The 22,426-nt window shown below is 38.4% G+C and overlaps 1 protein-coding gene across 4 annotated transcripts in view; it reads left to right on the top strand.

Annotated features, from left to right (window-relative positions):
- LOC126204418 (connector enhancer of kinase suppressor of ras 2) overlaps positions 1-22,426 on the top strand; it is a 136,817-nt gene that overhangs the window by 42,891 nt on the left and 71,500 nt on the right. For 3 of the 4 annotated variants that reach the window (XM_049938804.1, XM_049938801.1, XM_049938803.1), the window contains exons 8-11: positions 1,762-2,060; positions 13,090-13,370; positions 14,544-14,798; positions 19,199-19,303. In XM_049938804.1, coding sequence (XP_049794761.1) covers positions 1,762-2,060; positions 13,090-13,370; positions 14,544-14,798; positions 19,199-19,303 — 940 coding nt within the window. The remainder of the gene's footprint in view (positions 1-1,761; positions 2,061-13,089; positions 13,371-14,543; positions 14,799-19,198; positions 19,304-22,426) is intronic. The other variant, XM_049938802.1, reaches the window with a different exon arrangement.

Here is a 22,426-nt window from a genome sequence, read left to right as displayed (position 1 = left end):
TTCAGCGGCGTGCAGCTGGCCAGCCAGCGGGAGGGCAGCCATCGGCGTTCAGCTGGCCGGCTGGCCCATTAGACGGGCGGGCGGCTGGGGAACATTATCACCGCCAGCCGGGACTCTACATGTACCTACAATAGCAAAAAAAGACATGAATTGTCTTGCTTAAGAGTTTGTTAATACAGTATGTGCAATAAAATATTTTAGTCAATGCCGGTACGTTTCCTCTCTTACCACTCTATTCATCACTTTCATCATCATCACCAGCAGGAGAATCATTGTCGTCTTCACCATCTTCCCATAGAGCGTCGTCCTCTGTTCCATCCAGTGAATTTGTGATTCCACATTTTTTGAAGGATTTTTCCACCTGTGGTTGTGGAATGGAGTCCCATGCCCTTTTCACCCATTCACAAATCTGGGACAAATCCGGCCATTTGATTTTTCCACTAGGTGTGAACTTACGGTATCATCAACCATCCATTTCGTATATTGCTGTTTAAGTGCAGCTTTGAATGGCCGATTTATACACACATCTAGTGGTTGTAGGATAGATGTTAGGCCTCCAGGGATAATGACCAAGTCAGTTTTCCCTTTTTGTAATTTGTCTCGCACTTCCTTAGTTGTATGTCCGCGGAAGCTGTCCAGGACCAACATGTTGCATAAATTCAGTAGCGCACCAGAATGACGTTGCCAAACATGTGTCACCCAGTTAATTGTAAGTTCATTGTCCATCCACCCTTTCGGATTCGCTCTCACTAATACCGGTATGCCCTTTACTTATATTTTCGGAATAGTTTTCCTTATAAATATCACATAAGGTGGTAGCTTTCGTCCATCGCCAGTTACACGCAACATCACTGTGCATCTTTGTTTCTCACTGCCGCCAGTTCGTATCATGATCCTGGATTCTCCTTTCCTGTTCACTGTGTTGTCGAGCGGCATCTCAAAATAGACTGGCGTTTGATCCGCATTACCAATTTGCGATAATATATAGGACTGTTTACAGCGCAGATTTATCACATAATGATGAAAATTCACTATTTTTTCCTCATAACCGCCTGGAAGCCGCTGAGCGATAGTAGTTTTCTTCTGGAATCCTAAACCATTTCGGTTGAAAAATCTTGATAGCCAGCCCCGGCTAGCTTTGAAACTGGTAATGCCTAGTTCTTTGGCTAAAGACAATGCTTTATAAGTTGGCACATTTCACTCGTCACCGCGCATCCGTATTGTTGCTTCTCATCTACATAATCGCAGAGCCTTTTCTTGAGGTCCAGATGCTTCGCTTTTTGGCTGCGAAATGCCCGGCGATTACTATTAGTTTCTTGAAGCTGCGTTTTATTTTTTCGCCAGTCGCAAATACAACTCTCACTCACGTTGTACTTTCTTCCTGCTGCATGGTTTCCAATATTCTCGGCTTTTTCAATAATTTTCACTTTTTCTTTAGCAGTGTACGAGTGATAACGAGAACTTGTAGCCATAATTAACAAGTTTGAAGGTGTTAATACTTCACTCCTAACATGCTACTGATGCATCACAGACTGAGGCCAGAACAATGCAATAGTATAATGGGATGTATTATTGGAGGCAGAGCAGTACCAACAATGTTTAGAATAATCTGTGCACCCCAGTTTTTCGTCCTAAAATTCGGGAAAAAACATGCGCGGATTATTCAAGTATATACGGTAATTGTTAGCCTTTAAGTAGTTCTGATTTTTCTTTTGTCCTTATTTTCATTTTTAACCAGTCAGTTATTAAATTTGTTTGCAGCTGCTTCGTGGTCTTCCACAAGAAGGACGCGTTCTGCGAGACAAATCAGCAAGTGTTGGCCATGGGTTGTCATCTGGATCATCTCGTCCAGCAACATGCCTTGGTATAGAAGGCCGTAAGTCAGGAACACGGGGGATCCTGGATAAGAGTCACAGTACTCCTGCATATGATCTGACAGACTCAAGAAGTGTTGTCGTGAGGGATGCTGCTATTGTTGACAGTGGACCTCCAGACATCACAGTGATCCAGGCAGTCAACTTACCTCTTGTACAGGCAAATGTTCCTATGGATGTTCAGAAGTAAGCAAGTCCTCATCATGTAACAATGAGCACCACTATTTTAAGATTTGATTGCAATTAGGTAGTAAAACAATCTCACGGTCTAGCTAATAACACGGAACACACACATGAAAGAGGGACAGTAACAACAATAATTAGAAGGTAGCAGTGACAACAGGATGGGTGAGGAGTGTGGGGAGATGTAAACTAGGAAGCCAGCGGTTCAGGTTTAAAGCTGAGTAAAGAAAACTATGGGAATAATTGTAAGGTGCATAGAAGGTATATTTTAAACTATGGAGGTAGGTAGTGCAGAAGGATGAGATGAAACTATACAAACAAAGTGGAGAGGAATGAAAATTAGGAGTGGCTGAGAATGACACTGAATGTTGTGAGAACAGTGTGTGCGCATATTTCTGAGAACTATTTTATCCGTCAATAGAAAACTGTACTTTGGTTGCTTGAACAAGAGCATGTCAGTACGCTGTTTGCAGCAATTCAGTCAGTTTTATTCATAGTTGTCTGGAATTTTTCAAAGGTTTGTTGTCGATAGTATCAAAAATTTATCTCACTGAAAGCACTACCTATATGAAATTCTTGTGATGTAGTATGAGGATAAACGGAAAATAAGAGAAGTGATATGCAAAGGACACATGTATTTGCAGCTCACTTTAGCATGCACGCCTTATTCAGGGAATGGATTGAAATTGTAAAGAGTTCATATTTATATAATTTGAGGGCTTTTGTTTATTATTCTCATTGATGATGATGATGATGTGAAAGAAAGTAATTTTATTGTAAAACACTAATACAATTTAAAAAAGTTCCTTTCACGAAACTTGAAATACTCTATTAAAGAATTCCCATTTTGTTTTATAACCACACACTTATATATTTCATTTCTTCTTCTAAATGTGTTGTATTCTGCAATGTACATCATCATCTACAGCATCAGGAAGAGCTTCCAGCCCCTGACCAGGGTCTTCCTCTGCCTTTCACCACTATTCGGTAACCATCCTGTTAAAGTCCTGACCTCGTTTCCCAATTTCTCTTCAACTTCTCTCAGCCAGCTGTCCCCTGGCCTTCCTCTCACAAGGGAATGGTCCAATAAGACATGTCGAAACCTGCCTGGAAATTTTTTGCACAGGAAGAAGACAACTAAAGAAATGCACTGCCAGAATTTTAGCTGCTAAGACACACTGCAAGTATTTTGTTAAAAATGTTGAAGTTACACATTTTTGCCATGCAAAGAACAGCTTAGAACAACTGTTTGTACAGCCCTGCCCGCCTAGCTCATGACTCAGTGAATCACTCATGCAGCACCGCATAGCGGAATTATCTGGAGTTCACAGACGCCAATTTTAGGCACCTAAATCCTGGTTTACAATAGAGCAAATGGAAGCAAACACATAAGAATGAGTATTTGCAGAAAATTTGTTACCATTCACTTGTATATGGGTATAATCGTTTATACTAGAGGGAACAGAAGAGAACATGAGGTAGCGAACATGAATGCTGTGTTATTAGTTTTTAGTTTTTGGAGCTAATATTCAGCATACAGGATACAACTCTATCTTGTTAGAGCCACAATGCCAAACTTTGCTATTCAGTGAGGATTATTTTGCGTGGCAAGTACACTGTTCTTGATGGAGTATGCAAAATGGTGCAAGGAAGGAAGAATTTAAGTGTCTCAATTTGTATGGAAGCGTGACATGCGTGGAGATCGTGCACTTTACATGAAATTGCATCTCCATCTCTCCTTAGCAGTGGTCCAAAATTCTCCTTGTATGTCGGCTGCCATTTCTCCCTGGCTTCTCATTATCATTGAGGGGAAATTTATAAACAGGACACTAATCACCAGCGTCAAGCATTATCTCAAGAGGCAACACAGCTAGTATTTCCACTATGTGTAAGGTCTAATGGTCATAATCTTCTTTTCTACAACAAAAATGGTGTAGTGGCAAAGCACACGCTTTGTGATCCAGACAGTGCAGGATCAAATCCCGTTCACACCACAACTTTTTCACTGTGATTTTTAACTGAGCATTTGCTTCTCACAGATGTTGGAGTGCCCATGAAAGACATATGGTTCGGATTCCACATTAAACTACAGGTGTCCATTTTCTGATTAGGTAAATGGGGAGGGTTTAGGGACACATAAGTAGCTGCAGTGGTGTTCAGTCCAGACCTGCAAGAGGCCTACTGGGTACACCTGACAGAATTCTCTTTTGAAACTTCCTGGCAGATTAAAACTGTGTGCCAGAGTGAGACTCAAATTCGGGACCTTTGCCTTTTGTGGGCCAGTGCTCTACCATCTGAGCTACCCAAGCACGACTCACGCTCCATCCTCACAGCTTTACTTCTGCCAGTACCTCATCTCCTATCTTCCAAACTTCACAGAAGCTTTCCTATGATGCTGCAGAATTGTCTTTTGCTCATGCTTGTTAGCTTGTTTGCTCCTGTGAAACCCTGGCGTAACTATACAAACGTTTTTTTGAATAACTTCATATCGACAGTTCAGTTCTTGCACATATATTACTGATAAAAGTGGCTAGCAGAGAAAATAAAATCACGGCAGTGTTTGATGTCAGAGATGATGTCCATCAGTGAGGATTTTTAATTTGTTGAAATGAAACGTGTCTTATGGTACTACATTTTATAACAGTTCCTGTCAGCCATTCCTTATAAAAATATTTGAATGTTGTACGTTTGACTATCAGTGAAACAGTTCTCTGTTTATTCTCTATTGTTGTCACAAAAATGCAAAGTGTATTGAATGACAAAAACAAACATTTTTCTCACTCCAGGCGCGCTGGACAAAGGAAAAATTGATGCAGTCAGGCACTTTGCAGGAAGCATTAGTTTTATTTAGACAGGACTGGAATGGAGTCAGAAACCGTCCTGGCTGTTGTTCCACATATTGCGCTGCATACCAGGCATATGTGATCAAATTTGTAAATCGTGATGGAGAAAACTTGTAATGCACAAATGCCTAGAGCTTAAGAATACTGATCCAGTGACAAATATGAAATGAGAGGGGTATTGGAAATAATGTTGTCTGATAATTTCCCGAAAAATGTTTTCCCCTGTTGAAAAAATTTTTTATGAGCCATACTAGTAGTTCCAGGCACAATCCACATTACATCTACAGATTTTTTGTCATCCTCCACAGTAACAGAGGTGGTGCTATGTCCGGACCAAGAATCCAACAAAAGCAATGAATTAGTTTCTGCAGCTGGTGGGAATATGTTTCGAACGAAATGTTGAAAAATATTCTTCCCCATTTTTCCAGATTTTGATGTGTTGATTACAAGATTTTTGCAACTAAACAGTCAATTTTTTAATTTTTGATCCACATTTGCCTTGCAGTTCTTGAAGCAGATATATAGCTGCAGAAAAAGTAAATCACTTGTACTTATCGCTGGCATTATCGTACATGAATGTGTCAGTGCAGTCATTCATTGGGCAGCCGACTCCGTCTTTTTTTTTTTCACCCCGAAATGGTGAAGTGCAGTGTGCATGCAATTCTTCCACAAAACCTGACAGATCAGCTGTGGGGATAAAAGCAAGTCTCGTCTTTATGTCAGCTATGAATTGCTCTGCACCATTGTCTATCACTGGCAGCTGCTCTACATGTTTATGTGACGTAAACTTGATAATTTTGCGACTTCCTATTCTGTAGATTTCTTGAACCTAGGTAGCCAAGTCGACAAAGCCTGAAAATTAGCAATGTTCATGTCAGATGCAATTCGGAGGGCCTAGTCTCGTAGATCTCCATCGGGAGCGGTGCATAGCCTCTCACAAACAGTTCTAAATCTTCATCAGGTTACCTTCCATTCAGAAGGCTGTTGCACGCAGCGACTGTTACATTGAATTGTAAAGAATAGATTTCAGCTATCAGTCGTCCTTTTGAAATTTTATTGGCAGATCTAGATTTCAACTAGAAACTAGCCATTCGCAATGCACTATCATTTTTGATCAATGCATGTACTGCCTGTTGGTCGGGCTTCATCCAAAGTTCATTGAATACTAAATCTTTCAAACAGCTTTTCATTCAGATGGTTTCGGATTTCTGTTTGACGCATATTTCTTACTTCATGTAATTCATTCTTCCATTTGTACAGTTCATGCTCTGATTTTATGAAGAAAAAACGCCTATGCACTCTGAATAACTTCAAGCATTTTTTCCCTCCTTCATTTAACCAATATTTCACACATTTTCTTTGTCGTTGAAAGCTGTTGCAGAACATGGGTTTTTTTTTTTAAGGCTTGGACGGTATTCTTCTTCAGAACTGTTACTGGCACAACTAATGTCATCCGAACCATGATTCATGGAATCGTCACAGTTTTTTCCTATTTCTTCTAATGTATCCACTATTTCAAACAAAATATCGATATTCGATTGAATGTCAAGGAAATAAATTAACAAATGACACATATGTACGTCCTTGGGAGAAGTAGATGATTTCGGCTGGGAACCACATTCTTCATATTTCATAATTGCTAACTTGAGAATGTTAATTGAATTCCACATTACCGGAAAACTGGAAGTAGAAAAAGTACTATTAGCAGGCATGCCTTACAAAAGCACAATAAATATTAATTCAGCTTTATCTGCATTCTCAATACTTACCAATACTGCAAAAAGCAACTGATAATTTGTAATAGGTGTTACTGTGGCTAATTCGAGAAAACAGTAACTGTGAACCGTAGTGTCAGAGAAACTATCAACGAAGGGTAACCTGAAACATATACATGTCTGTACCATCTGAGCCTTGCTGATTCTATCCATTACTGTAAGGACTTCACCATTTTCCTGATCTCTTAATTGTGTTATCCATTGATGGTAGTCCTACTCTGCTTCTGTAAAATTTCATACATTGTAGGATAACTATATTATTCCCTTGATTTTATGTGGAACATTTTATTCCACACCAAGCCACTGATACTTTTCGAAGATGTTATTGCTTACCACACCATCATGTTCATCATCTCTACCACTTGTTTCACAATATCTGAATCTGTTAACTTTTTACTTCTGTTTCCCCATCAGTGTGGGTCCTGGAGCATTCCTCCTCCCTCTTCCTCCTCCTCCTCCTCCTCCTCCTCCTCCTCCTACACTCACTCTTGCTCACATAAAATTTTGTAACCATATTAATCCAGTCAGTTTTATCCATGCATCTGTTTGCTGTAGCACTTCATTTTGTTTTTTTCTCAGATCCTTAGATCAGCAGCAAAGACCATTAACTTATCATTGTCCTCTCCAACTCTTTGAATCATGAAAACAGGCATGCAGCAAGGTTTCACAGTTCAAGTAAAGTGAAAGATTCAAAAATTGTTAATTTGTAATTATGTCACATAAAATATACAGGGTGTTACAAAAAGGTACGGCCAAACTTTCAGGAAACATTCCTCACACACAAAGAAAGAAAATATGTTATGTGGACATGTGTCCGGAAACACTTACTTTCCATGTTAGAGCTCATTTTATTACTTCTCTTCAGATCACATTAATCATATAATGGAAACACACAGCAACATAACATACCAGCGTGACTTCAGACACTTAGTTACAGGAAATGTTCAAAATGTCCTCCGTTAGCGAGGCTACATACATCCACCCTCCGTTGCATGGGATCCCTGATGCGCTGATGCAGCCCTGGAGAATGGTGTATTGTATCACAGCCGTCCACAATACGAGCACGAAGAGTCTCTACATTTGGTACCAGGGTTGCGTAGACAAGAACTTTCAAATGCCCCCATAAATGAAAGTCAAGAGGGTTGAGGTCAGGAGAGCGTGGAGGCCATGGAATTGGTCCGCCTCTACCAATCCATCGGTCACTGAATCTGTTGTTGAGAAGCGTACGAACATTTTGACTGAAATGTGCAGGAGCTCCATCATGCATGAACCACATGTTGTGTCGTACTTGTAAAGGCACATGTTCTAGCAGCACAGGTAGAGTATCCCGTATGAAATTATGATAACGTGCTCCATTGAGCGTAGGTGGACGAAACGAAAATGAGCTCTAACATGACACATGTCCACATAACATCTTTTCTTTATTTGTGTGTGAGGAATGTTTCCTGAAAGTTTGACCGTACCTTTTTGTAACACCCTGTATATCTGTTTCTCTGGTAATCTGATGGAGTCACAGTCATTTACTTTTTCATGCAGTTTTTGGAGAAAAAATGCATAGTTTAAGTTTTGCTTTTATTTGTATTAGTTTGTCTTTGTGTAGCTACTGCGTCATTTTTTCACCTTGTCTGCATTGGGTTCAGTCGTTACAAGAGTTGTATCATCAGCATACATTACCCACTTGTAGGGTGTAGACATATGCAGATCATTCATATATATTGAGAAAAGAGTAGACAAAATGGGAGTAATTGACAGGATATTTGATTTATGATTATTTACTGTAACGGCTGGTTACCTGTCCAACAGGTATGGTTTGAGTAATGGTAGTTCATTGTTGTCAACACTACTTTGTTCCAATTTAGATATTAGGATACTATATGATTACAGAGCCAAATGCTTTGCTTAGATCAAGGTGTGTTGCACAGTCAAAAAATTGGTTTCAAAACATCTGAGGATATCTTTCAACTAGATATTTCACAGCTTCAGTGGTGGATAGACTGGACTGAAAGCCACACAGCAAAGAAAGGATAAGTTCATTGTTCTCCAAGTAGCTGCATAGTTGCTCTTTCATGCTGTGTTCAATGACTTTAGATATTATGGGAATAAGGGATGTTGATCTTTAGTTATGAATGTTTTAATCTACCTTCTTATAAATTGGGACAACAGTTGCATCAAATTTTGCCTCTAGTGTGGTTGAGCGTTGTGCCTTGCAACACTTTTCACACTTTTGCTTCTAGTCAGCTCAGTAACAGAATTCCATATTTAAAAGATAGCATTCTCATTTTGAGTGCTCTAGTCTTTTTTCTGAAATTACAAAAAATATTCTATAAAAGTATAGTTTTTCCAAATGTGAAAAAATGTTCCACATTACAAGATGGTCATGTACCTTGAAAGAGAGTTTAACAGTCTATCTTCTACCTTATTAGGTACTCTGCTGCATACCAATAATCTATATGTGAAATTGGATTAAGTAGAAGTTTCTCAAAAACCAGTTATAAATTAAATATGTTTTGAAATAGGAACTCTTGTAAACTAACATAAATTTCAATTTTCAATACTGATAATATTGTTAAGACATTAAAGGACCTCAGTTCATTTACAGATATCACATTTTCCATATTGGAAAACCTCCTTCTGTTTCAAGATGAAAGATTGTACCAAACCAACTGAGTGTGGCTTAATGTCCTCAGCTTGTTGAACTAGTTTTAAAAATATACAGAATTTTACTCACCATAAAATACTGTAGCTGAAGAATTAACGATTACCTTACTTATAGCTGTAATGTATTATATAGCACTTAAAAATGTAGAACGCAAAATATTTGCAATTGCTGTGCAAAACACAATTTAATGTCCCACAACAATAAAAACAATAGAAAATGCTGTGAAACCACATATGACCATCTCTGTGTGCATTGGTTCTTGAGATTGTAAAATTGGTCACTAGATTGAAACACCCAAACACCATGTGTTCCTAGGTTCACTATCCTCAAAGTGCGTACTCTGCCCTACCATGGAAGTTGTTGCCCAAGTCTTAACGCACAACCTACCATCCTGTCCCTTTTTCTTGTCTGTGTTTTCCAAATTTTTCTTTTTTCACCAGTCCTGCAGAGAATTTCCTTGTGTATCGTGCTACTAGTGTATGTGGATGTGAGTGCTCAGAGTGCAGTGTCGCCGCATGAGTGTACTTAAATCAACCACCAACTGTATCAGTGTGGGCTGACCGTTAGAAGCTGCCTGTAGGAAGCATGCACACGACGTGGTCTTTCCCACGCTGTCTTCTGGTGGCTCACACATATACATGTGCGGAGCAGCACTTACTTGTACTCACTATGTTCTTTTAGTTTGTAGTTTACATTGTTATTCAGCGATTTGTGAATAAAGCCATATTTGTGTTACTTGGATCAGTTTCATGTATTGCCGATTGAGTTTGGAAGGGTTTCCACATGTGCAATCTTTCAGTGTGGTTACATCAGGTTTAGTCATTATGGACGCCATGCTACCATCTCTGAATGAACAGCTCACTTTGCAAGTGACCACTTTGTCAGCTTCCATTGACAGACAGGGTACCATTCCACCAGTCTATCCACCCACTTTTCCTCTGTATGATGATTCAGCTGAGAATTAGGAAGCTTATGAAAAAAGACTCAAGACAGCATTTTTCAGCTTTGTGTCACAGACCTGAATTTGTGCATAGCCCTATTCCTCTCGTTTATTCCACCTAAAGTGTATCAATTACTGTGTCATCTTGCCCATTACAAGAACCAGTAGTTCTTACCTTTGATCAGATGTGCAGTTTATTGTCCAACTACCATCATAAATGAACGCTGGTCATAGCAGCACGAGTTGAATTCTACTGATGCCGCATGAAACCAAACCAGTCATATAGGGCTTGGGCAGCCAAACTTCACAGCCTTTGCCATAAGTGTCAGTTCATTACTGATACCCGTAATGACTCTTATGCAGACTCCATGGTGTGTGATGCAATAATCTGTTTAGCTCTGGACAAAGAAGTGCACCAGAAGGCTTCCCTCTGTGAAACTCTCGCCTTTACAGAATCTTTGCAAATAGCACAATCTCTTGCATTTTCTCGGGCTGTGGTTGCCTAAATGAAGCATGGGGGGGGGGGGGGGGGGGGGGATGTGACAGTCATTTTTTTTATCAGTTTACCTATTTTCAGCATCCCTCTAGAGCACTGCAAGTCAAACATTTCAGTTCCCTTTCTTTCCGGTTTTCCCACAGTCCATGGTTAACTGCGATACAATGCTGTGCCACACACATGCATTCTCAGATATTTCTTCCTCAGTTTAAGGCTGATATTTGATGCTGGCAGAATTCCCTCAACCTGTGATGGAAATAAAAGAAAGGTCCAAATGTGGGCCAAAAAATTTACCTGCACTAACATGCTTTTTATGTCCTTGCTTCGTTCCGCAAGTTTTGTTATACTTCTAAGGTAGCAGAATTCCTTAACTTCGTCTACTTGTTGGTCCTCAGTTTTGATGTTAAGTTCATCACTAACCTCATTTCTGCTGCTCCTCACAACTCTTTATCTTTCTTCAGTGTACTCTCAAATAATAATGTGAATTCAGTAAACTGTTCTTGCCATTCAATATGTCATGTAATTCTTTGTAACTTTACTGATAAAAACCATGTCATCAGCAAATCTTACCATAGATATCTTCTCATCCTGAATTTTAGGCCCACATTTGGACCTTTATTTTAATTCCATCACTGCTTCTTCAGTATAGCTGGAACACTAGTGGTTAAAGACTACTTCCCTGTCTTGCACCCTTTTTAATCTGATTCCTTCATTCTTGTTACATTCTTATTGTTCCCTCTTGGTTCTCAAACATATTGTGTATTTTCCAGATCCATAAATCCTATGAATGTGTCTTGATTTTTTTAGTCTTACTTCCATTATTAATCACAGTGTTAGAATGCCTCTTTGGTGCCCTTATCTTTCTGAAAACCAAACTGATTGTCATTGAACAGACTAATGATTTTCTTTTCAATTTTTTTGTATGTTATTTTACTTCGGTGCATGATAGTTAAGCTGATTGTGTGATAGCTGCTCTTGCAAGATTTGGGGTTGTGTGGTTGGTATTTTTCCTAAAGTCTGGTGGTATGTTTCCATACTTACAGATTCATCGCACTGACTTCAGTAGACATTTGGTTGCCACTTCCTCCAGTGATTTTCAAAATTATTATCTATCCCTTCTGCCTTATTAGATTGGATCCTCCGTGTGTTCCATGTTGACTCTCATTTCATCCTCAGTCACGTCATCAGACGAGTCCTACTCCTTGTAGAGACCTTTCCCCATACCTACTCTCACTTCTGCACTTCACAATGGAATTCTCATTGCACTTTATTGTTGGTGCCCTTGCCTTTAATTTTAGAGATGGCTGTTTTGAGTTTTCTATGTGCCAAATCAGTCCTTCCGATGACCATTTCTTCTTTTATTTCTTTACATTTTTTTAAGCAGCCATTTTGCCTTGGCATCCTGCACGTCCCATTCCCAAGTGACTGAATTACCGTGAACATTTTTGTAATTTCTTCTTTCATTGATCATCTGAAATATATCCTCTTTTACCTGAGGTTTCTTTGCTGTTACCTCCCTTGTACCTGTGTTTTTCTGTCCAACTTCTGTGATTGTCCATTTTAGAGATTCCCATTCCTCTTCAATCGAACTATCTACTGTGGTACACAGTCTTTAAACTGACATGAGTCCACTTGAAAGTAATTTGTCTACACTACTTTCAGAATTATTTTCATTGTGTATTTATCCATTCAGCGCTGTGCTGCACTGAAATATTTTGTTATAGCCTCAAGTTCAGTGCTAGCACCCTCCAGTACATAAATTTCATTGCGTAATGAAAATGTGCACCTTCTGGTAAGCTTTGTCACATGAAAGTGGTGTGGTATTAGCAGAAATCAGCTTCATGTAAAAGTGACCAGTTGCTGTACTCATTGCCTCATTTTATTTACAATGGCTGAGGAACTTCACCTCTTAAGTATAAAATTTTTAACTATAACATTTCAGAACTCCTATACATTTTCTGTAGTGTCTGTTAATTATTGTTTCTGTTGCTTATTTGGGATGTCACAGGTATCTGATACTAGAGGAAGGCCTCTTGCCTAATAATGCTTGCTGGTTTCACATACAATATAATATTTGTCAAATTTTCTAAATTTATACCACTTTCTTTTAGGAGTGTTATGACTTACGATAGTTAACTTTGTGTAGACTGTTTGTTTTTGTTACTTGCTTGCATGTGCACTTTGTATTTGGTATTTTGGGTTACTGTCTTCCAAAAGTAAGGTTATAATAAACATCTTTGTAAAATAAGTATTTTATCCTTACATTTTGGTATATTTTTCTGGATCAGTTGATTAACAAAATGTTTCTCCCTCCTCTAGCAGATCGGAAATGTCAGAAGTAGGAAACAGCACCGAACCTTCATCTTCTGCCGCTGTCACTGTGGAGCATACCACAGCTAATGCAAGAGACATCATTCCTCTTCCTCCAGGTGCTCAGTCTGTACCTTCAAGCAGTAATACCGAAAGAACACAGACACTTCCACTGCAAAATACTCACTCTTCAAATACACCATCTGAACCAGCACCTCCAACAAAGCCCCGTATACCTCTGCCCCTGCTTAGTCCAAGAACACAGAAAAAGAGGAATTTGTTGTTGTCAAGTGAGTAAACCATTTTTAACTTGATATTGTCCAATTTCATAGTTGACTTGTAAGAAGTTAAAACTTTTTGATGATTATATTAATTTAGCTGTAGTGTATATACAACTCCATTTGTTACCTTTGCTCAGCAGCTATTCAGTTTTCCACATCTCTTTATGTTGTTTGTTTGGAAAAATATATTTGCCACCTGGGTCAAAAATTATAGAGGGCCTAGTCAAAAATAAATGTAGCTGGTTTGTCATGTTGGATTCTAAAGTGAGCATGCTAAATTTTACAATAATTAGTCATTTTAACATTTTTGCTGTCTTACTTGCTAGCGTAATGCTACTTTTGGAGTGCGTGAGTGGGTTCCTTTTTTCATTAGTGTCTGTATTAAAGGTGCTGCAACAGTAAGCTGCGCATTCATCTGAATATGTATCTTTTATCTTGAATATAATAGAGGGAAACTTCCTCGTGGGAAAAATATATATATGTTTGTGTTTGTTTGTGTGTGTATCGACCTGCCAGCGCTTTCGTTTGGTAAGTCACATCATCTTTGTTTTTATATATATCTTTTATCTTGTTTACACATGTATGCTATCAATGCTACCATTGTCAAAAACTTGACGTCTTGCCTCACTAAATGTCTTGTTCAAATGTTGGCTATAAAATCCTCTCCTTTTTGTCACTTCCCGCCTCATTTCTCCCCTCACCTACTCCATCCGATATAACCCCTCACGCGAGTCTACTTGCCGAACTGCAGGCTCAGCATTGGGCATTCAGATGGCACAATGGGGCTGTACAGGTGTGTGTGCGTGTGTGCGTGTGTGTGTGTGTGTGTGCGCGCGTCTGTCCGTCCGTCCGTCCGTCCGTCCGTCCTTCTGTCCGTCTGCCTATGCTATTCGGTAAATTCGTACCTTTATTCCTAAATTATTTAGAATAATAAATTATGTTGAATAAGTCAGTAGTAGACTTCAGGTCTAGTTTATTATATTTGAGGAGGAGAAAATTATGGATCTGTGATACATAAATTTTGAGTTTACTTGTTGAATTTAAGTGGCCAGAAATTTTGTAAATAGTAATGGTTAGGAGAAAGTCACTTGTTTCCCAGTAGGGCTCATTTCTATCAACAAATGGAAATGAAGTCTCATATTGACTCTTAAGATGTTCTTCATTCACTAAAATTGTTACTAGGACGTCGCAACATACCAGCAGCTGAGGCTACTGTGGGTGCTGAAAAATCAGGATGGCTGGTCCGTCGGTGCCGGCAAGGAGGTGCTGGTGCTGCATGGGTGCGGGCTTGGTGTGTGCTCCGAGCACCGGTCTTTTACGGCTTCCGTTCACGTGAAGCAGCACATGCGGATATCATGGTGTCATTACCGGGATTTACTGCAGCACCTGCTACAGAGGTTAAATCGAAGAGCTTTGCTTTCAAGATATACCATACAGGCAAGCATTGCTGTAACTGTTACTCAGGTGTCACCTACAAACAATGAATAGTGGCTTTTATACTACACAAGCCACTTTGAAGTTTCTTCAGAAGTAATGAAAAAAATTAATGTAAATTGTTTTATTATTTCTCAAAAGCTTTTCTTTAAAATTTATATACTTTTGCATGCATTTGAACCAGTTCTGTGTTCATTTTTTTTTCCTCGCCTATGTTATTACATCAAAAACTTAGTTTTGCAAGAATTCAACACCACCTTGAGGTAATGAAAATCAATATATATATATATATATATATGTGTGTGTGTGTGTGTGTGTGTGTGTGTGTGTGTGTGTGTGTGTGTCGACCTGCCAGCACTTTCATTTGGTATATATATAAATTCCCACGTGGGAAAAATATATCTATTTCTTCTTTTACATATCCATGTGGATGGATATGTGTGTGTGTGCGAGTGTATACCCGTCCTTTTTCCCCCTAAGGTAAGTCTTTCCGCTCCTGGGATTGGAATGACTCCTTACCCTCTCCCTTAAAACCCACATCCTTTCGTCTTTCCTGATGAGGCAACAGTTTGTTGCGAAAGCTTGAATTTTGTGTGTGTGTTTGTGTTTGTTTGTGTGTCTATCGACCTGCCAGCGCTTTCGTTCGGTAAGTCACATCATCTTTGTTTTTAGATATATTACAGAGATATATTTATATAGGTTGTCGGTATTTACAGAGGAAGCAAACAGTAGTAGATGTACATAAATGGTTTAATATGAGCTTTGAAGGATTAATTATCATTGCTTTTGCAGAGAATCTCAGATATCTGGGTCAGAGTTTGTTCTAGTGTCAAGTTTTTTTTTGGTTTACAGCAGTTCCAGTGGAAGACAGATCTGTCTCATTTCATGTAATATTGTGTAAGGATTTTTGTTTCTTGGGACAGAGCAGTTACCAGATCTCTTAATAGGAGAAGAGCATTTATAGATACACTGAGGAGGTTACCTCTTGTTCCAGCCTTGTATTAGTTACCCATCATTGTATTGTATTAGCTCCTTGTATTTCAAAGAAATTTTGTGCCGAAAAATAAAGACTAGGTTTATTAGAGTTGATTTACATACACAGCACACATGCCCATTATAGTTGTTACTGTTTAACACCTAATTTTACCTTGGACAAACAGATGTATTGTTGATACATTACAAAATGATAAATGCAGTAGAGGAGTGTACATTAATAATGTTGCCTACCAGACTTGCCCTCTGATCTATATACAGAATTTTTATTCATATTTTAAAAGGATAACAATCAATTCTCTGAAATAAAGTAAATAATTATAAATTTTGTTCTGAAGCATGACATGACTGTAAACTGAAAACTCATTTATATCAATAACTGCTATTTTAGAATCTTGATGCCCTGGAAAAATTTCTGTGGGATCCCATGGCTGTAGTTACTTAGAAACACACATTTTACAAACCCAGTGATGGCTTGGAAGTTTATTAGAGTCAGTACAGGCTTTTCCAGTTATCACAATTGAGTCCCCTTCAAATATCTGTAAAAATGTTGATTACAAATTGTGAAGAGATTATATTATTTCAAATCCATTTAAAACACAGAATTTCAAGGCTCTTTGTTATGGAGCATAAAGCTTTCGCTTCATAAGTTGCCAGCTGCTGTCAGGTTGTCTCAAGAGTGCATTTGCTGAATTCTCCATATTTATTTAAACTTTCATGTGTACAACTTGCAGATCATGTGAATTCTGAAGCACAAACTCTGGCTGCAATTAGCATTTTGTCAACTAGTGAAAATGAACATAAATGAGGACAGTGAATTTTTGCCCACGTTGTGTATATCAAATGAGAAGTGTACCTCCCTCCAGAGTGAATGAACAAGTATAAATATCATTCCTGGCAGAAAACGGCCCTACTACAGTTCATTAATACCCATTACATAGCTCTCAAGTGACTGTGTAGTGTTTTGTTCAGCACAGAGGTTACTGGACATTATTCCCACTGAAATGGAGAGATCACATCAACTGTTATTTCAGGTCACTCATGTTGAGGTGGTAATCTTCTTTTGAATATTCATTACACAATTTTCACAGCCTTGCCAGTTTTGATTTGGGAATATCTTGCATGTAAGGCAATAAATGACATTTGTGCGTGAATTGTTTGGTAAGAATATCATCTTTGAGATTTTGCTGTGTCTATGGGGAGCCATGGTGGCTAATTTGATGAATTTATGGTACAGCATGCAAAGAAGATGCCATCTGCAGGATATAAGTTTCAAACATTGATAGTTTGGCTTCTCATATTTGAATTTCTGTTAATAGGTATTTTCATCAGATCTGTTGTAGTTTTTATGTCCTTTTTTCTCTTTTCCCCTATGTGTGTTCTTGTGATGACATAACAGCTATTTTGCATGTAAACTGTTGGGTGAGGGTGAGGGAGGAAACAACACTACTATAATTGATTGTAGAGTATAGCAGTACTCGTACCATTACACAAAGGGCAATTTATAATTTAACTACATCTTTTGTGTGGTTTAAGCATCTTGATGATAAGAACTTCATAAGAGATTATTAAAGCCTTTGTTCACAGAATCACACCATATAGTGTTTAAAGCCAAGGTTTGGAGTTTGCATATCAGCTGCATCTGATAATTTAGATTTTTTAGATTTATGAGTGCACTTCAAGTGGATCACTTTTTTTTTTACTCTAAGGTTTAATGGTTATAATATTACCTTCAAAATTGAACAATATATCTTTCTGTTTTACCACAGATATTGTTACAGTTAAAGCGATCAACAAATTGTTCTTCAAGTAAGAAACTGACACCAACAGGTTGTCTCACATACAAATGGGAATCAAATTGTTTTAATACTGTAGAAGGCTTTGTTAATTACTACAATAATAGTTGTTCAGTAATTTTGTAATGCCTGCCAATATTTTCCCATATTTTCTTGTTCCATCACCACCATAATCATTATCACAGCCCATCCCACAGAAAAGGTAACTGATGTGAAATAAAATAAGACATTGGTTGTTCGTAGTGTACATGCCTTTTTTATTCAAAATAGTCTCCTTGTGAGTCAATACACAACTGTAAGTGTTGGAAAAAATGTTCAAAACAATTCTGATAGTCAACAATTCGAATTGCCTTCAGGACTATTGTCATAGCCATCTGGATATCGGAAATCTTGTCGAAAAGCCATCCTTTCACCCCCCATTTTCAGTTTGAGAAACAGCCAGAAGTCGCACAGAGCCAAATCTGACGAATAAGGCGGGTGGTAAAGTGCAGTGATACCTTTTTGGAGGCCAAGAAATGATGTATGATCGTACTTCAGTGTGCTGGAGTATTATCATGCAACAAACACCATGTTCCTTGGTTGCAGTATTCAGGCCTCGCCCAAACAGTCCTCACTTGTAAACGAGTTAGAATTCCCAAGTAATAATGTGTGTACACCATTTGATCTTCTGAAGTGAATTCTTTAGGGACAATTCCTTTGGAATCAAAGAAGACTGTGAGCAGTGTCTTGCATGGCTTTTCTGCGTTCAGACTTTTTTTCGGTTTCGGAGATTCTGGTCCTTGCCATTCCAAGCTCTAGCACTTTGTAAGTGCCTCATGCTAAAGACACCATGTTGCATCACCTGTTATGATTCACGACAAGAAGTCTGGATCCCCATCAGCAAATTGTTTCATTTCTGTGCAGTGTTTTTGATCGTCCATGAGCGAGTGGGGTACAAAGCGACAACAGATGTTCTTTTTGCCTATATTTTCAGTCAGAATGTGATGGACGGTTGATTTAGTAATTCCAGTGAGCTTCTGAATTAACCTGGTAGATGCTCAACAATCATTTCAAAGAATTTCAACCACTTTTTCAACATTTTCTTTGACTCAAACTGTCACTGATGTTCTTGGACGTTGCTCACATTCAATGCTCTCTCGACCATCGCAAAGTCTTGCATAACACTTAAAAATGTTTTTATGACTCATTGCTTAATTACCATAAACACATTGTATTATTTCAAAAGTTTCCGTGGCACTCTTGCCCACTTTGAATTTGAAACAAACCTTAAAGTTTGCATATTACTCCATTGCTCTTTTCACAACTGAGGTTCAAAATATACTAAGGCGGCAGGTAGTTGAAACACTCTGCATCACATCACAGGTGGAAGTAGTGGTTCTGTGAATATAAAATCAGTCACCTTCTCTGTGGGATGGACTATGTACTTCAGGGACTGTGAGAACTGCATTATTGATAATGAAACTCCTGTTGAGATATTATTAGTATTATTATTATTATTATTATTATTTTATTTTATTTTATTTTTACTAGTTCTTTCCAGATACTTAATACAGAAATTTTCAATATCATCTGATGCCTTTGCCTGTGTCTCAGGTGTGTGCTTCCTGTTTCCAGGTACTGTGTTTTACTTTGCAGTGGAGTCAGAAGATGAGTTATCAGGCTGGTTGGACTGCATAAGTGCTGCCACAGTTGTCAGTGATTCATCGCAGGAACCGGAAGGTTTGTTTGTATAAAGTACAAATTTTAAGATTGTATACAGTTCATTCTCATGATAAGCGGTGTAATTTCCCTCCTCCACCCCTTTCCTTCTTTTACTGGCCATTGAACGTATGAGACGATTTTAGTTTTGTCATAGATGTGTCCACAGCCTTATTGTAATTTCTGAATGCTAAAGCAATTTCAGTGTCCACTGTAGGCTCTCAGATTCTTTTTATGTATGTGTAACAGTATTACTTTATCTGTACTTACCCTATAAAACTTATGTACTTTCAATTAAGTTCTTGAATATTTTAGCCTGCACATACAACAACTAAGGCACAGGCTTTGCTAGAATTTTATCTTGCGTATTCATTAGAGCTACAGTTTAACTTGTCCTGCCTCAAAACAAAAGAAACAAGACTGCTTACAACATCAAGGAACTACTTGTCATAACATATTAGTGTGCAACCTTTTCAGCCTTTAACTGTGTCCTGTCTCTGTGACATGTTTCATTAAAATTTACCAACTCTGTAGCAATGGACAAGCAGTTTACTACAGTTGTGTTCTTGAGCCCCCTATGCAACCTCAGGAAAACAATATGGAGAAATATTTTGAGCGGTGGAAGAAATGGATGAAAACAAGCAACATACAAATGTCTCTGACTTGAAAATCCTTGCTAGAAATTTGATAAGTACACAAATTTACTCCATAAGTCTCATTTCTTTTGAGTCAGACTTGTTCGCAGCTACTGGTCTGGTGGTTAGCCTCTAGATTGCAAGTTCCAGGGTTGGAGATTTTCTTCACTCGGGCTGGCTTTCAGGTTGTCCTCATCATTTTATCTCATCTTGATCACAGAGACACGCAATTCCCCAAACAGGTGTCAGATAAAGACTTGCACCAGGTGGCCAATTGACCCCAGGTGGGGCAGCCCAGCCAACAACGCTCTTTTCTCTTGTGTTGAGGTAGTGGACATTGTTTCATTACAGTCAGTTCACAAAACAAGGAACTTACTTTTGTGTACATGAAGTCAAAGGGTTAGATGGCACTTCAGAAAAACATGTGCCACTCTTCAATATTTATTTCAAAATTACATTGGTTAATAGATGCACAGAAACCACAGACATGAGTGGCACCAGTTCTTTAAAGTATGTAATTGTGGTCTGCCAGTTAATAGTTGTAGACACAAATGTTTTGAGTTCTGTTCCGTCAGTGAAAATTGTGGGTGAACTTACTCCATTTTTACATTTAAAATGTTATGTAATGTATATTTCCTCCAACAATTTTGATAAGTTACAATGAAACGAATACCCTTAGTTGCATACAGGCATTGATATAAGTGAACGGGGACAGTTGAAAATGTGTGCCCCGACTGGGACTCGAACCTGGGATCTCCTGCTTACATGGCAGACGCTCTATCCATCTGAGCTACTGAGGATACAGAGGATAGTGCAACTGCAGGGACTTATCTCTGACACACCTCCCGTGAGACCCACATTCGCAACTTATTATCCCACACTATATTCATAGTGCCCCTGCCCGTCACACTCATTAGTCATGGCTTTACTGCCGATTCCCCAGTTCGTGCATCCACACAGAAGAAGATGGTCAAATGGCCGGTGAGCCATATGTATATGAAGATAGTATCTGTTCATTTGGACACGTCCGAAAGAACAGATACTATCTTCATATGTATGATTTTGATAATCTTTGCCATATTTATATGGAGATTACAAAACTATTTTTCTTCCGACATACCAGAAATTTTTTTACATTGGTTGCTTCAACAAGAGTAACTTGTTTAAATCAATAATGAATTCACTTAAAAAATATACATATCCTCCATTAGGTTATTAAAATAATATTGGAGTACAGAAAATTATTAGAAAAAGATGGTTTTGCAATTCAACTAGTGGGCAAATTCCCTGTGTATAAAATTCTGCCACTTGAAGATGCAGAAAGCTCATAAGTGTCTAGAAGGTCATCCTCAAAGATAAACTGTTTGAAGATAAGCCACTTTTCATGTGAGGAAAGTAGTAGAAATCACTTGGCGCTAAGTATGCTCTGCAGGGTGAATTTTAAAAATACCCTGTTTGAACAGATGCAACGGGGTATTGCATTTGCTGGAAAAGTGTGTGCCCAAGTATTGAATTGCATATAAACATAATTCTTCATTTGGCCAAACCTTCTCAGGTTTTGTAATGTTTTACAAAACAAATAAGAATTTGTCATTTCATCTTTTATAATATCCAAAAACTAAATTTTTTAACATCCCTGCCCAAAAAACGTTAGTCCATAACCTTTGTGACTGACTATTTTTGGCAGATGTTGATTTCTTTGATTGACATTACAGTACCAGCCCCACATCACAGACTGCTGTTTTGTTCTGTTTGTTAGCATAGGAAATCCATGTGCCATTGCTAGTCACAATTTTCAGTAGGCATTCTTAATATGTTAAACAATGGACTTAACGATCAGATAAACAGTCATCCATTGTGTTTTGTGGTTCTCAGGAAGGAGTTTTGGAACTCATTGAGCACAGAACTTCTGGCAGTTTATTCATTTAGTCATGCTCTGACACACCTGTGGAGAGTTGAGACATAGTTAAATTATAGTTTTCATGAATTGTTTCACCAGTTTTCCCTGCCACTTAATTGCTGGCTGCAAACACCTACTCACTTCTGTCGCCATCATGAATATTCTTCATTCCATTCTTAAAACAGTGAAACAATGTAGGCACAGCACTTTTGCTCCTTTCATCCAATAGAGCACAACTTTCATGACAAAATTTAGCTGTTTTGAGATTATTTGCAACTAATAACTGTATTACGGAATTGACTTCACATTTTGTTTTTAAATGGTCACTACAATCCAACAATAAGCAGTTTTACCTTCCCATCTGTTGCAACATGAAGCACACTAGTTGTGAATCAGTGTCATAATAGTTTCTCCCCCCTCCTCCCCCCCCCCCCCAAACCGTGATCTCCACCTTCACCACCACCCCACCCCTACCTCTCCACTATTTGACATGTTGCATGAAACCAGAAATTGTGTTGTAGATAGTCCTCAACATATATTTTTTATCTTTTTCTTGCTACCATCTTTGCCTCTTTGTTTCATCTTAAATAAAAGTTTGATGCAACGTAA

This window comes from Schistocerca nitens, chromosome 9 (genome assembly GCF_023898315.1).
Source record: "Schistocerca nitens isolate TAMUIC-IGC-003100 chromosome 9, iqSchNite1.1, whole genome shotgun sequence".
NCBI lineage: Eukaryota > Metazoa > Arthropoda > Insecta > Orthoptera > Acrididae > Schistocerca > Schistocerca nitens.
Note: the sequence above shows the minus strand (reverse complement) of the source record. Positions and strands in the feature narration are given on the sequence as shown.